This window comes from Aquarana catesbeiana, linkage group LG07, assembly GCF_042186555.1.
Source record: "Aquarana catesbeiana isolate 2022-GZ linkage group LG07, ASM4218655v1, whole genome shotgun sequence".
Taxonomy (NCBI): Eukaryota; Metazoa; Chordata; class Amphibia; order Anura; family Ranidae; genus Aquarana; species Aquarana catesbeiana.
The window spans coordinates 97284654-97300896 of NC_133330.1; the positions used below are offsets into that span (position 1 = coordinate 97284654).

At 44.0% G+C, this 16243-nt stretch overlaps 1 protein-coding gene across 1 annotated transcript in view; it reads right to left on the reverse strand.

Moving 5' to 3' along the window:
- ACO2 (aconitase 2) overlaps positions 1–10751 on the reverse strand; it is a 60171-nt gene extending 49420 nt beyond the window's left edge. Inside the window, exons 1-2 of the mRNA XM_073592519.1 lie at positions 10628–10751; positions 1034–1176 (exon numbers count right to left, since the gene is read on the reverse strand). Of these exons, the coding sequence (XP_073448620.1) occupies positions 1034–1176; positions 10628–10663 (179 nt within the window). The 5' untranslated portion in view covers positions 10664–10751. The remainder of the gene's footprint in view (positions 1–1033; positions 1177–10627) is intronic.
- Between the last annotated feature and the right edge of the window lie 5492 nt (positions 10752–16243).

The following is a 16243-nucleotide window of genomic DNA, read 5'->3' on the forward strand; positions in this document are numbered from 1 at the left end:
CAGGCAGTAATGCCTCCTTACCACCTGCCCTCTCCAGAATGGTCCATCCTTCAGAGGCCAAGTGCAAACAAATTCCAAAAGCTGAATGATATATATATATATATATATATAAAAGTAAAATGTGGGAGTCATACAGCACCAGTGTAACACATGTATTCCTTGTTCTGCTGGCTTCTGGTTACAGTCATCCTCCCCTCAGTGATGCTGGATAACTGCCCACAGCACTGCAGGGGTTAAGAGTGAAGCATTGCACTGCTCCCTCTTCCTTTCTTGTCCTCTTGGGTATTCACAACACTCATAGTATTTACTCTCCCAGATTGCAATGCATTCTGTGAATGGAGTGGTAGATGAACGCCAGATCTAATTAGCTAAATTACAGAGACCATTGCATTCTGAGAAAATACAAGCTCTGCAAATGGCTGTCATGACAGGAAAGTGAAGGCAAGCATTTTTTCAGGTGGAGTGCAAATCCACACAGTGCTCTGGCATTTGTCCCCTGCCATACAATACAGTACCTCCCATTGGCCCTACATGACTACAGGACAAAGCAGTCACACAGAAGAACCAAAGCACAGCAGTGGACCAGGCACCTAAAATACAAAGAAGGGTCAGATGTGAAGACTATGTACCACAGGTCTTAAACAGAGTGAAGTGACGATTTACCTCCTGCTGGATAGGTTCAGCACCTATTTTTACAATTTTTTTTTTAGCAACAGAGTCACTTTACAGAAATGCATTGGCTGCCATTGCAGACCTTCTAAAAAAGATAGATTAACTTTCACTGCCCCAAGATCTACATTGATAGTTTGAGACAGAACTTTACTTTCTATCCCAAAACTCCATAATGTATATATAACCACCTGGTTTAAAAAAAAAAAAAAAAAAAAAAAGTCAGCAATGGCCATTTATATATTTTCCCTATTATATTATTTATTTCAGCACAATGACCAGACATACAGGGTTTGATTTACTAAAACTGGAGTATTCAAAATCTGGTGCAACTCTGCATGGAGACCAAGACCATAACACCTACCGTTTACGAACAATGTCAATATTTTTTTCCACTTTCTCATAGCTGATATATTCATTGGGCTCAAACTGGCTCATTGCAACTTTGGCTCTCTGGCACAGGACGGCTGAAATATGATACCTCCGAGCTCCATGGCCTAAGGCTTGCTAAAACAATTAAGAACAGAAGATGGAAATTAGACATAACATCTAAATTGTACAAGAAATCAAATAAATGACGCTTAAACCTCAGTCAGCCATGTCAAACCTATTGTAAACAATCTGGTTCCCTAAAATTAAGCGGTCTTGCGATGACTCGTGCGATGTGCGTGTGATGAAGGGGGGGGGGGGGGGGTTGTCAGTCGGATCTGGTGCGTTTTTTTTTTGGAGACTATACTTTCCTTCTTTTAATATTTTTTACTTTTTAATCCCCCTCTCTACCATCACAAGGCCCCTTGTGTTCGGGCTCAACAAATCCCAGGCGCCAAGTCGACTAGAAAGTGCATCCTGGTGCCTGAGCTTTTGTTGGCAGCTGGGGCACCTGTCATTACAGAACGGGCTGTGAGGCGGGTCTTGTATGCCCTCCGGACACATCAGAGCACTGCTCGGCACCGCTACCATTATGTGATATGCGATTAGTGGCGGCGGGAATGGAGATGTCCAGAGGATAGAGAGACAGAAGAGAGCGGCAGCCACTGACATGGCAGGAGGAGCGAGGGGGTCATTTTTCAACACCAGCGTGCCCTGCTCTGCTGGCAGGAGAGGCTGAGCCGGGAGCAGTTTATAGAGATGCTGGACCAGCAGCCTGGAGGAATGCAAGGAGGTAATCCCCTGCCTGCCAGCATGTCCAGCCCAGGCACACACTGCACACAGCTGGCCTGTTCACATGGCACCAACTTCACTCAACTCCCACTACTGGAAGCCTGCTGTACAGAAACATGAAGGCTGCGATTACTGCTTCGGTCATTCAGGGTGATCTCCAGGAGCACAACTGCCTTCATTCTGTGTTCAGGGCACAGGAAGCCTAGCAACTAGCATTTTCAAAAAGCTCAGCAATGGCAGTCTCAACAAATGAATGAGCACATGCACACTTTACCCCCAGATTTCAGGTGATGCACTCAGCACCAGGGCACTGGGGTAGATGGTGCACAGAGCGTGTGTGGTGTTTGAATCCAAGAGCTTCAGAGAGAGTGGGCATCAGTGGCTTGAGTGCAACAGAAACATCTCTCCTGGATTCAGACGCTGCAGGTGTCAAGCCCTGCCTTATGTGATAGTAGTGAAAAACCCTATTGGGGACATCAGGGGTCTATTATACACAGATATCTTCTCTACCATTAGAATAAGCTATTTAGGGAAGCCATGCCAGGAATTGGACAGTTTAGAGCTGAGCACTTCTGCGTTCAGTCTGTGCAGGAATAGCCCCGTTAGACTTACCGGTAATGGTATTTCCAGGAATCTTCCAGGACAGCTACTTGAGAAATGATTGGCTCCCCCTTCTACAGGAAATACAAATCAAACACAATTTAAAAGGCCCCTCCCTTTCCCTTGACCCTCAGTTGAATGAAGATCAAGTAAACCTCCACCAAAAGTGAACTCGGAAGAGAAATAACAGATTCATATACACCACCACCAGGTTAAAATAGGGGACCAGTGAAACAAGAATAGGGTGGGAATATAAATGCTGTCCTGGAAGATTCCTGGAAATACCGTTACCGGTAAGTCTAACGGGGGTTTTCCCCCTTCATCTTCCAGGACAGCTACTTGAGAGGATAAGAAAGATCTATACCTTAGGGAGGGACGACAGCCTGAAGTACTTTCCTTCCAAAGGAGAGGTCCTGGCTGGAAAGCATCTGGCTCTATAATGCCTAATGAATGCATGAGAGGAGGCCCAGACAGCAGCTTTGGAAATATCTTCCCATGATGCACCAGCTCTTTCTGCCCAAGAGGCAGCTAGAGACCTAGTAGAGTGAGCCCTCACTCTGGAAGGAGGGGATTGTCCTGAAGATTTGTAGGCTTCACATATAGCTTCTCTAATCCATCTGGAAATAGAACCTCTGGAAGCCTTGGAACCCTTTTTGGGGCCACTAAAAGTAATCAGTAATTGGGAATTGTTCCTAAATTCACTAGTAACTTCTAAGTAGTGTAGAAGATATCTAAAAAACCGAACCTTTCTTCCTCCAGATTCCTGGGGGAGGAACAAAAGCTAGGAAGAACTACTTCCTGGGATCTGTGGAAGTCAGATGAAACTAGAAACAAATACAAAGGATCAGGCCTGATCACTACCGTCTCATCTAAAATTCCTAAGAAAGGATCTTTACACAAGAAAGAACCTAAATCAGAGACCCTTCTCACAGAAGTTGTCGCCAAAAGGAAAACCATCTTTAGGGTGACTAATTTTAAAGAGGCGTAACACAGTGGCTCAAAAAAGGGGGTCTGGTAAGGGCGTTCAATGCCAATGACAAATCCCAGAGGGGAACCTGCTTGACTACTGGATGCAGCATTGGCCCTTGGAGTAGAAGGCCAAAGCTTTTCCTACTGCTAACAGTTCCCTGTAGTTTGAGGATTGGGCTGCCTCTTCTGGCTGCCAGGCACCCTGAGCCTGCCAATCCTCTGAGTGCACCCCGCAACCCCACAAGCTGGCGTCTCTGGTAATCTTTACCGGGAAAAACTGGGCCCAAGCCTTCCCTACCTGCACATGCTCTGGTCAGACCCACCAGGATAGATTGAGATAACTGTCTCCTGGAAGCCACATGACCTGGTCTAGAGAGGCCTTTCTGCGATCCCAACAACGCAGAAGAAACGCCTGTAGGGATCTGGAATGCAATTGGGCCCGGGGCACTCCCGGAATTGCTGCAGTCATCAAGCCCAACAGCTGCATTATCTGACGCAGGGATGCCTGGGGATTGCACCTGAATTTCTGCACGGAAGGGAGGCTCTTGGAGATCTTCTCTTCCGGTAAGAAAATTCTTTGGAAGGTCTGCAGAACTACTTGTAGATCCTGACCCAGGTCCTCTTTGTCCTGGGCAAAGATCAATAATTTAAACATGAAGGTAAGCATCCTGAAGATCCAGGGTCACCACGAATACCTCTGGCAATAACAGATTCCTGAGTGAATAAATGCTTTCCATCCGGAAATGCCTGCAAATCGGGAAACTGTTTAGGAGGCTCAGATTGATGACCATCCGAAATCCTCCTGATGTCTTTCTTACCATGATAACATGGGAATAAAATCCTTGGAATTTTTGATCCTCCAGAACAGAGAAAATAACCCTTTCTGATTTCCAAAGAGAAATCAGACATAACATGCCCTGCCGTTTCTCTTGGTCCCTCGGCAGATGAGTGAGAAAAAACCTCTGGGGAGGAGGGAGATTGAATTCCAACCTGAAACCCTCTCTTATGACCTTGGGAACAAAAAGGATTCTGTTACCTTTGCCCATTCCTCCCTGAAAAAGGTCAGCCTTCCTCCTACCCCTGACCTGGCATCACAGAGCTTTTTGCCTGGGTTGAAGGAGCAAAGAGAGACCCTTTAGCTTTGTCTTTGCTAAACGGCCATTTTTTCTTTGTCTGCTGACCCGCTGGTTTGAACTTAGCTTTGCCCCGAAAACTGCGAAAGGGCCTCTTACTTTGAGGCCTAACCTTCCAAGATGGGAAACGTTTACCCTTTTCCGAGGACCTAGCAAGTACTTCCTCTAAAGCCGAGCCAAACAATAGTTTGCCTTCAAAGGGAATACCGCAGAGTTTATTTTTGGAGGTCAGGTCCCCGTCCCAGGATTTCAACCAGATTGCCCGTCTAGAGCAATTGATCAAGGCTGACGTTTTGGCCACTGATCTAACAGTCTGCTGCCACGTCTGCCAAGAAGGCCACTGATTTGGCAATCACAGGGAGAGATTCTTTGATCTCTTCTACAGGTGTGTCGGTGGAGAGCAGGTCATCTAGCCTCTGGACCCAAACCTCTAGATTTCTAGCTAAGCAGGTGGATGCCAGGGCTGGCCCCAGAGAGAAGACTGAAGCCTCCCAGGCCTTACTGAGCAAACCATCAGCTTTCCTATACATCTGGTCCTTAAGAACCCTAGAGTCTTAAAGCAGGGTTCCACTCAAATTTTTAACTTAATCTTACCCCCTTCAGTTAATTGCATAGATGTTCAAATGCCACACGAAAAATTTTTTTTTATTGCTGTAATTACCTTTATATTGTACTTTATTGTGGCACTTCCTGTCTCTCCTCCCATGGTAGTAGGCGTGTTTATTGCCTTTCCCCGGCGCCGCACTGTCTCCTGGGAGCTTAGTGTCAGGCTTCCCAGGATTCATGTCCGGGAACAATGATCATGCACGTGAACAAGCGGTGAATGAACAACAATCACAGCATCCCGGAAATCAATGCTTGTGGGCTTCACATGCCCACAAGCAAGATGGAAACAGCCAGGATCACATTTTTTAAGTTATTCTTCAGTACGAAAACAGAGGCGGAAATATTACACCCAAACTGAGTATTATTTTGGGGTTAGCAAAGTGCCTCAATGACCATAAAAAAAAAAAAAAAAAATAAAAAGATTGGTCTCCGGACTCCCACTTTAAAATGAAAGATCAGATTTCTTAGAAACTTGAAACATAGGAGCACCCAGTCTGGGTCACTTGAAAAACGTCTCTTCAATGTCAGACTGAAAGGGAAATCTCCTCTTGTTCCAGTCCACCTGGACTGGAACAACCTTTTCACAGGCTCTTTCCATCCTGACAGGACCATATCTTTAAGTGACTGGTGTACCGGAAAACACTTAGGCTTACGCCCCTGAAGACCCCTATACATTCTATCCTGAACCGATTGAGATTTTTGTGGTGGCTTAATCTGTTCAGAAGCAAAAACTGTTCAACAGTTCAATATCTTTGACTGGAAATAGGTATCTAGCTGTATTAACAGTTTCCTCCATCACTGACACGGATTCCTCGTCCGATGAGGAATCAGAGTTCACCCCCTCCTCTGGATCAGAGACCGCACGGGAACTAACGTCTCTGACACAAAAGGGGGTAGAGATCTTGACGAGACCGAAGGAACCTGGGGTACTGTCACTGCTACAGACATGAAAGGGCCCAACCCAGCTAACCTATCATTAAAGGCTTGAAAGGCGGAAACTACCTCCTTCATGGAAACAACCAATTCCTTTAGGTTAGAAACAGACAGCCCCTGCCACTGAAGAAATACATGTCTCACATAACAGTTTCATACGGCTATCTGGAAGCTTGGATCTACAATTTCCACATTTTCTTTTCACAGGTTTGTCAACCTTAGGGGTAACACAGGACCCGATTGCAGCGGCTGGATTAGACAGAGCGGGTGCATCGTCCACAGGGGTGTCCTTAACCTCCATGATGAGAAGGACCAGATAGGAGAGCTTTGTAATGAGCTTGAACGCTGTCCGTTTGCTGTACAGCCAGCAAAACATCCCCAGCAGCATGTGTTCCTGAGCCAGTCCTTTTCAAACATGAAGAGGCTCGACATCCAGAAGTGTGTGACATCACTTCCGGTGGTGAGACAGGAAGGGCACTCATCGCCATCTTGTTACACCCAAAACGGTGAAAAGGACACAAGGAAGCGCTCTCTGGGTGTACCAAGGTGGATCAGGAGGCTGGGGGGTGGAAGTTGCAGAAGATTCCCTAATGCAAGTAACCACAAGAAAAACAAGGGGAACCTTTCTCAGACTGCTGAAACAGCAGAAAATACTGCAGACATGGCCACAACCGGTCTGAGTAATCTGAACAAGGAGGGTCCGCTAACCACAGTCACCAGACCAAACGAAAGAAACAAACATGGTGGTGCATACTCCTGGAGGTCTGGAAACACAAAAAAACTGAGGGTCAGGGGAAAGGGAGGGGCCTTTTAAATTGTGTCTGATTTGTGTTTCCTGTAGAAGGCGGAGCCAATTATCTCTCAAGTAGCTGTCCTGGAAGATGAGGGGGGAAATATCTATTCCCTGATCTCCACCACCAGCGTGGCATCCTACACCAAAGGTCCCAGATTCACAGATGAGCAAGCTGAGCCCAGGGAAAAGAAAAGCACTGACACCAGTACTATACTACCTGAAGGTAGACCCGATCTAGGCAGTGATGCATCCAAATAATTTTTCTTATAATTTTCAGAAACTTGTACAATTTGCAGGTTTCTTTTACCTTTAGTTTGCTTGGACCACATCAGTTCACATAAGCCATTTCCTTCATTAAAGAGGAAGTAAATCCTGATGGGTTTTACTTTCTCTTTATTCCCCTGCAAAGCAAAAGCATAATGGGCTAGTATGTATCGCATACTAGCCCATTATGTGCCACTTACCTGCAAACGAATCCCACGATGTCCCCTCGTCCAACTTCACCCCTCTTCCTTCCAGTACCGTAGACTCCGGCTCTGACTGGCTGGAGCTGACGGTCACCCTAAAGAAACGGCACGATTGTGCCCTTTTAGTGCGCATGCGCCAACGATGTCGGCTTATATGGTAAATATCTCCTAAATCGTGCAGGGTTAGGATATTTCCGTTACCTACAGGTAAGACCCATTATAGGCTTACCTGTAGGTAAGAGTGGTGCGTAAGGGTTTACAACTACTTTAAAGCAGAGTTTCACCCAAAAGTGAAACTTCCACTTTAAGGACTCCCGACATTCCAAATGTGGGCGGGGAAAGAACCCAGGCATTGATGGCCGCATCGCTGACCCGTGAGACAGGCGAGTGTGTTTATTAAAAGTCAGCAGCTACACTCTTTTTGTAGCTGTTGACTTTTAACCACTTGCCGACTACCGCACGCCGATTTACGTCAGCAGAATGGCATGGACAGGCAAAAGGGCGTACCCGTACATTCCTTTAAATTGCTCGTGCCCACAGGTTCCGCTAACTCGATTTTCGCCGGCGGTCCATGATTGCGGCGAGGAAGCACAGAACGGGGAGATGCCTATGTAAACAAGGCATTTCCCTGTTCTGCCTAGCAACATGACAGGGATCTACTGCTCCCTGTCATCAGGAGCAGTTATCCTTGTCATGTTATAGTGAGCCCACCCCCCCTACAGTTAGAACACATCCAGGGAACACACTTAACCCCTTAATCGCCCCCTAGTGTTTAACCCCTTCCCTGCCAGTGTCCTTTATACAGTAATCAGTGGCTATTTGTAGCTCTGATCACTGTATAAATGTCAATGGTCTCTCTATGCTGGTTTTTTGGGGTGATGGCAGTATCCTGGAGCCACATTGTGCTTTCTGTTTTTAATTCAATGGAGTGTGCTATAAGCACCTAATTGCTGCAATTGTAAGTGTTGAATGCAATAGATATATGCATAGTAATTTTACTGTTAATATGTATAGGCATTGACTGTTTGTACTTATTTATGTAGAGTTAACATATCCTATCAAACCCTGAGGAAGGAGTATCAATAGTAGGCTCTGAAATGCGTCGGATGAAGGATATTCTCTACATAACATCCATTAATTTGTAACCCTTGCATCATCAGTAGTGCCTGTCATGTACACTCCATTACATATGTTTTAATTAGAGCTGCACGATTCTGGCCAAAATGAGAATCACAATTTTTTTGCTTAGAATAAAAAGATCACGATTCTCTCACGATTCTCGTGACATAAAATCTTTCACATTATACAAAAAAAAAAAAAAAATGGGCTAACTTTACTGGTTAGATTTTTTTTTTTTAATTCATTAAAGTAATTTTTTCCAAAAAAATTGCATTTGAAAGACCGAGCGCAAATACAGTGTGACATAAAATATTGCAACAACCACCATTTTATTCTCTAGGGTGTCTACTGAAAAAAAATATACATATTTGGGGGTTCTAAATAATTTTCTAGCAAAAAAATGATTTTAACTTGAAACCAACAAATGTCAGAAAAAGGTTTAGTGTTTAAGTGGTTAAACTTTTTTCTCTTACACAGGAAGTTCATTCCATTGACAAATTGTTACAATGTTTATACTTAAGTTCAACTGATAAAGGGCTCTTTCACATGGGGTGGATCAGTGATGATCCGCCCCGTGAACATCTGCTTGCTCAGCGGGGATCGCTCCGCCATTCCCCGCTGAGAAGGAAAATGACAGGTCCGTCGCTGCACACTGTGCAGCGATGGACCTGTCAGAGCGCAGAGTCCATCGTCACCTGATCCGATAACGGATGGAAAAGTAGGTTTTTCCTCCGTTACACTTTTTCGGATCGGAGCGGGTCGGATGTCAGCGGTTATGTCACCGCTGACATCCGACGCTCCATAGACCTCCATGGAGTGTCCGTTCAGGTCCGCCTAAAAAACTGACAGGCGGACCTGAACGGACAGTCCGTGTGAAAGAGGCCAAAGAATGTTTTGTTTCTTGGCAGACTGCCAGGTTTTTCTCTCCCTTTCTTTTGACGGCTGTGGCTTCAGAAGAGCAGAGAGAATTCTTTGCATAGAAAGAATTGTGAAACACTTTAGTCAAGATCGCGATAACGATTCTTGACGAATAATTGTGCAGCTCTAGTTTTAATCTATGTAGTTCTAAAATATATGAATACTTTTTCTACTATATTAAGTCGTTACATTTATCTGGGTGCCGTTAAAAGTCCAAGCCCCAAGGAGAACCCTTTTTCTATATTCACATTTGCGGTAATGGAACTGTTCAAGTTCCATTCTGCACTACCAGGGATAGGGGATTGTTTACACCCCAATCCCATTGTGCATTACTGCAGGTGGGTTTGCACATGCCCTCTATGAGTTTACATACATTTGCAGCGTGTTTTTTGGAATAATTTTGAAAAATTGCATTTCCATGCGTTCATGTGCATTTGTGATGTGTTTGTGTGCATCCTGGCATGGACAAAATGCAGCATACTTTTTTAAATGCACATAAAAGTGCTGCAGTGGTGCAACTTGGCTCATTAGAATACATTAGTTTTTCCTTGCATATGCATTTATTTTGCAGTTAAACACGACGTCAGGGCTCATTTACACCAGATGCAGTCAGGGGCATATTGAAAAGCAGCAAGAAACACAGTACGACCATGTATGGAAGGGAAAATAAAACCTGTATTCCAGTGAGCCCAATTACACCACTGCACTACACCTTCACAAGCATCTGAGGCTCCTTTCACACAGGAACTGACAGCTGCCAGAGTGTATTACAAGGAATACAAGGAGTGGATGGAAGAAGATAGAATAGAACTCAGACTTGCTGCAGTAAAATACTTGATCTTTCCAATAGAGGTCTTCCTATGGAGGGTGTTTTATGACAGCCGGAAGTGAAGGTGACACAAGGACCCTCCCGGGATTGGTGCCGCCCACTTGGCAGAGCGGAGCCGTGTGTCAGGACTCCGGCGGTCACCTTGGTGTCACCTTGAAGAGCTCATGAGGGGAATCTGACCGAACCCGCCATGTCACAGCCTGTCATTGTAATACACTTCTATCTGCCAACGCCATATGTCCGTTACCATGGAAACGGCCGGGTCACCTCCATGCAGAGAACGCCTACACCCCGGGCTACAGAAATGTACATAGAAAGCCCGGAGATCACGGCCTAAACAGCGCATTTTACCTCCACCATTTCCAGTGAAACCTTACCCGTCCCCCGGTACCACACCACTCCACACATCGCCCACCCTGTCCTCACTCACCTGAAGCCGGCCAGCTAGCAGACAGTAGGACGCCATTTTGTTCACTGACAAAGATGAGGCCACGTGGGGTTTGACGTCACCGCATTGTTTTTATAGAATCGGTTGTGGGCGTGGCTCCTACAGACAGAGGGGTGCGGCAAAGAAGGTCCTAGAAGTGAAGTATAAGCTTGTGCTTGAAATTTATATCCACCAATCATCCTAAAAAATAATATAGACGTTTCACTAAGATCCAAAGGAATATACTTTAAGAAAATGTGTGGGAATTTGTGTTTATTTAATCTCATCCCTAATAGCTGTGCCTGGTGCACCATCTATCTGCTAGGACGGGCTGAGTGCCTAGAGCAAATGAAGGTGACCACTTGTGCCCTTTAATCACATGTTCCTCATCACATCTTACTGTCATGTGTTGTGTCACTTATTACACTTTGTATGTGGAGGGGACAAATACAAGTCATTCCCGTGGAATTTGTGGTACAATATTACCATTGTTATATAATTCTATGATGACAATGGTTTGTGCAGCGCATTCCATGGTACTTTGTGTAGGGAATAAAGTTCTGGGAGTCAAATCCAGAGCTCATTGTTCCAAGTTCAGTGATCTGAATTCTGAGTTCCGTGTTCTAAGATCAGAGTTCCTTGTTCCAAATTCTGAGTTCTAACTTCAGTGTTCCAAATTTCAAGTTCAGTGTTCCAAATTCTGTGTTCCAAGTTCAGTGTTCTGAACTTCGAGTTCTGTGTTCCAAATTCTAAGTTCCATGTTCCGTGTTCCAAGTTCAGTGTTCCAAATTCCGTGTTCCAAATTCCGAGTTTCGTGTTTTAAATTCCGAGCTCCATGTTCCAAGTTCAGTGTTTCAATTTCCAAATTCCGAGTTCCATGTTGCGAATTCAGTTCTGTGTTCCAAAAGTTCAGTGTTCCAAATTCCGAGTTCCAAGTTCAGTGTTCCAAATTCCGAGTTCTGTGTTTCGAATTCCAAGTTCCGTGTTTCGAATTCCAAGTTCCGTGTTTCGAATTCCAAGTTCCGTGTTTCGAATTCCAAGTTCCGTGTTTTGAATTCCAAGTTCTGTGTTTTGAATTCCGAGTTCTAAGTTCAGTGTTCCAAATTTCAAGTTCAGTGTTCCTAATTCCGAGTTCCAAGTTCAGTGTTCCAAATTCTAAGTTCCACGTTCCAAATTCTGAGCTCCAAATTCTGAGTTACGAGTTCCAAGTTCAGTATTCCATGTTCCAAATTCCGTGTTCCAAATTCCGAGTTCCGTGTTTTAAATTCCAAGTTCCATGTTCCAAGTTCAGTGTTTCGATTTCCAAATTCCGAGTTCCATGTTCCGAATTCAGTTTTGTGTTCCAAAATTTCAGTGTTCCAAATTCCGAGTTCCAAGTTCAGCGTTCCAAATTCCGAGTTCTGTGTTTCGAATTCCAAGATCCATGTTTCGAATTCCAAGTTCCGTGTTTCGAATTCCAAGTTCCGTGTTTGGAATTCCAAGTTCCGTGTTTGGAATTCCAAGTTCTGTGTTTTGAATTCCAAGTTCTAAGTTCAGCGTTCCAAGTTCAGTGTTCCAAATTTCAAGTTCAGTGTTCCAAATTCTGAGTTCCGTGTTCCAAGTTCCGTGTTCCTAATTCCGAGTTCCAAGTTCAGTGTTCCAAATTCAGAGTTCCAAGTTCAGTATTACGTGTTCCAAGTTCAGTGCTCCAAATTCTAAGTTCCACATTCCAAATTCTGAGTTCCAAATTCCGAGTTCCAAGTTTCAAGTTCAGTATTCCGTGTTCCAAGTTCAGTGATTCAAATTCCATGTTTGATTTTCAGTGTTCCGAATTCCAAATTCCCAGTTCAGTGTTCCAAGTTCAGTGTTCCAAATTCAGTGTTCCGTGTTCCAAATTCTGAGTTCTGTGTTCCAAGTTCAGTGTTCTGAATTTCGAGTTCTGTGTTCCAAATTTAGTGTTCCGAGTTCTGTGTTCCAAGTTCAGTTTTCCGAATTCCAAGTTCAGTGTTCTGTGTTCCAAATTCTGAGTTCTGTCTTCCAAGTTCAGTGGTCTAAATTCAGAGTCCAGTGTTCCAAATTCCGAGTTCAGTGTTCCAATTTCCATTTTCCAAGTTCAGTGTTCTGAATTCTGTGTTCCAAGTTCCGTGTTTCGAATTCCGAGTTCTAAGTTCAGTGTTCCAAGTTCAGTGTTCCAAATTCAGAGTTCCAAGTTCAGTATTACGTGTTCCAAGTTCAGTGCTCCAAATTCTAAGTTCCACATTCCAAATTCTGAGTTCCAAATTCCGAGTTCCAAGTTTCAAGTTCAGTATTCCGTGTTCCAAGTTCAGTGATTCAAATTCCATGTTTGATTTTCAGTGTTCCGAATTCCAAATTCCCAGTTCAGTGTTCCAAGTTCAGTGTTCCAAATTCAGTGTTCCGTGTTCCAAATTCCGAGTTCTGTGTTCCAAGTTCAGTGTTCTGAATTTCGAGTTCTGTGTTCCAAATTTAGTGTTCCGAGTTCTGTGTTCCAAGTTCAGTTTTCCGAATTCCAAGTTCAGTGTTCTGTGTTCCAAATTCTGAGTTCTGTCTTCCAAGTTCAGTGGTCTAAATTCAGAGTCCAGTGTTCCAAATTCCGAGTTCAGTGTTCCAATTTCCATTTTCCAAGTTCAGTGTTCTGAATTCTGTGTTCCAAGTTCCGTGTTTCGAATTCCAAGTTCTAAGTTCAGTGTTCCAAGTTCAGTGTTCCAAATTTCAAGTTCAGTGTTCCAAATTCCGAGTTCCAAGTTCAGTATTCCGTGTTCCAAGTTCAGTGTTCCAAATTCTAAGTTCCACGTTCCAAATTCTGAGTTCCAAGTTCAGTGTTTCAAATTTCAAGTTCAGTTTTCCAAATTCCGAGTTTCAAGTTCAGTGTTCCTAATTCCAAATTCCAAGTTCAGTGTTCCAAGTTCAGTATTCCGTGTTCCAAATTCTGAGTTCCAAGTTCAGTGTTCCAAATTCCAAGTTCAGTGTTCCAAGTTCAGTATTCCGTGTTCCAAATTCTGAGTTCCATGTTCAGTGTTCCAAATTCCATGTTTCATTTTCAGTGTTCCGAATTTCAAATTCCCAGTTCAGTGTTCCAAATTCAGCATTCCGTGTTCCAAATTCCGAGTTCTGTGTTCCAAGTTCAGTGTTTCAAATTCTGTGTTCCAAGTTCAGTGTTCCGAGTTCCGTGTTCTAAGTTCAGTGCTCTGAATTTCAAGTTCTCTTTTCCAAGTTCAGTGTTCTGATTTCCGTTTTCCAAGTTTAGTGTTCCGAATTCTGTGTTCCAAGTTCTGTGTTCCAAATTCCGAGGTCCGAGTTTCATGTTCCAAATTCAGCATTCTGAATTTCGAGTTCTGTGTTCCAAGTTCAGTGTTCCAAGTTTCGTGTTCCAAGTTCAGTGTTACGAATTCCAAGTTCCAAATTTAGGGTTCCATGTTCCAAATTCCGAGTTCTGTGTTCCAAGTTCAGTGTTCCAAATACCGGTTCCATGTTTCAAGTTCCGTGTTCAGTGTTCTGAATTTTGAGCTCTGTGTTGCAACCATAGTGTTCCAAATTCCGTGTTCCAAGTTCAGTGTTCTGAATTTCGAGTTCTGTGTTCCAACTATAGTGTTCCAAATTCCAAGTTCAGTGTTTTGAGCTCTGTGTTCCAAGTTCCGTGTTACGAACTCCGTGTGCCAAGTTCAGCGTTCCAAATTCTGAGTTCAGTGTTTCAAATTGAGCATTCTGTGTTCTGAGTTCAATGTTCCAAATTCCGAGTTCAATGTTCCAAATTCCGAGTTCAATGTTCAAAATTCCGAGTTCAAAATTCCGAGTTCCGTGTTCCGAGTTCCGTGTTCCATGTTCAGTGTTCTGAATTTCGAGTTCTGTGTTACAACTATAGTGTTCCATATTCCAAGTTCAGTGTTTTGAGCTCTGTGTTCCAAGCTCAGTGTTCCAAATTCAAGTTCCGTGTTTCGAATTTCCTGTGCCAAGTTCAGTGTTCCAAATTCCGAGTTCAGTGTTTCAAATTCAGAGTTCTATGTTCCAAGTTCAGTGTTCCAAATTCCGTGTTCCAAGTTCAGTGTTCTGAATTTCGAGTTCTGTGTTCCAACTATAGTGCTCCAAATTCCAAGTTCAGTGTTTTGTGTTCCAAGTTTCAAGTTCCAAATTCCAAATTCAGTGTTCCAAGTTCCGAATTCAGAGTTTTAAGTTCAGTGTTCTAAATTCCGATTTCCGTGTTCCAGATTCTGATTTCCGTGTTCCAATGTCAGGGAAATGGCCGTGTTGTGGGCAATTCCGCCAGTAACCGTCATGGTGGCGCCAGGCGAGTTTCCGTGCGCCTGCTCGCACGCAGATGCGCGACAGCCAGTCCACGGCAGTCTGTGCGCGCCGGTGCGCGTGCACGCCCTGATCTTGTGGGCACACCCCCCCAGCCTATTTAAACCTGCCACTGACACTTGCAGTTTGCTGGATTATCAAACAGCTCCTGTGTTCCTGTGCCTTTGTTTACTCTGAAGACCCCTGCTTGGCTTGACCTGTGTTCCTGTTTATCTCCTCGCTCTGACCCCGGCTTGGCTGACTACTCTCCGATCCTCTGCCCTCTGTGTACGACCCGGCTTGTTCCTGTACCTCTCTCGGACGGTCTTCTGGTATCTGATCCCTGGCCTGGCTGCGGACCCTGTTCCTGGTTTACCCTGCTTTTGCTGCTCAAGACTTCTCTCCGTACGGCTGCCACAACGCACTCTAGCTACTTACAGCCAACCAGCCAGCTTGCAGTATTCCTGGCAACCCTTGCACCTCTGTGCATCACATCCCCTGTACCCAAATCCAGGGAAGCGCTGCACTCAGCCACAAGGGACGCCCTCTCAGCAACCCGGCCTCACACTACAGACTTGACATCCAAATTCCGAGTTCTGTTTTCCTAATTCTGAGTTCCATATTCCAAGTTCAGTGTTCCGTGCTCCAATTTCAGTGTTCCAAATTCCAAGTTCCAAATTCCACGCTCCCTGTTCAGTGTTCAAAATTTTGAGTTCCGTGTTTCAAGTTCAGTGCTTTGAGTCCAAATCTGAGATTCTGACTTCAGTGTTTGAGATCCAAGTTCCATGTTCAGTATTCTGTATTGTGTACATATAACAATCAGCACCACCTCTAACTGTCCTTAAGTGCAAATTAACAAATACACAATACTGTGCATCAATATATCAAGAGCAGCAGCTGTACACTGTTAGTGAATTCACCTCACTATACAAAGAATAAATAAATATACCTATATAAAGTGTAGTGCTAATATCATAGTGACTTTAATATCAACAAAACTGCGTAAATAAAAATGACAAAAAATAATTGAATTCTGAGTCTATGTGACTCATTCTTGAGGTGAGCGGGTATAACGCCTGGTGGAGGGTGCACAATCAAGCATTGTCTATAAGTGAAGCACGGTGGTGAATGATACAAACGGAAGTTCACAGCACTCAAGAAGTTACATATATTTATTCACAACAGAACTTTATTTAACAGGAGATTATGATGATTGTATTTTTTGTAATTTTATTGGCACAATTTTGTTGATATTAGAGTCACTACGATATTACGCTGCACTTTATATATGTATATTTATATGTTCAGTATTCTGAGTTCCAAATTCAATGTTCCAAGTTTTAC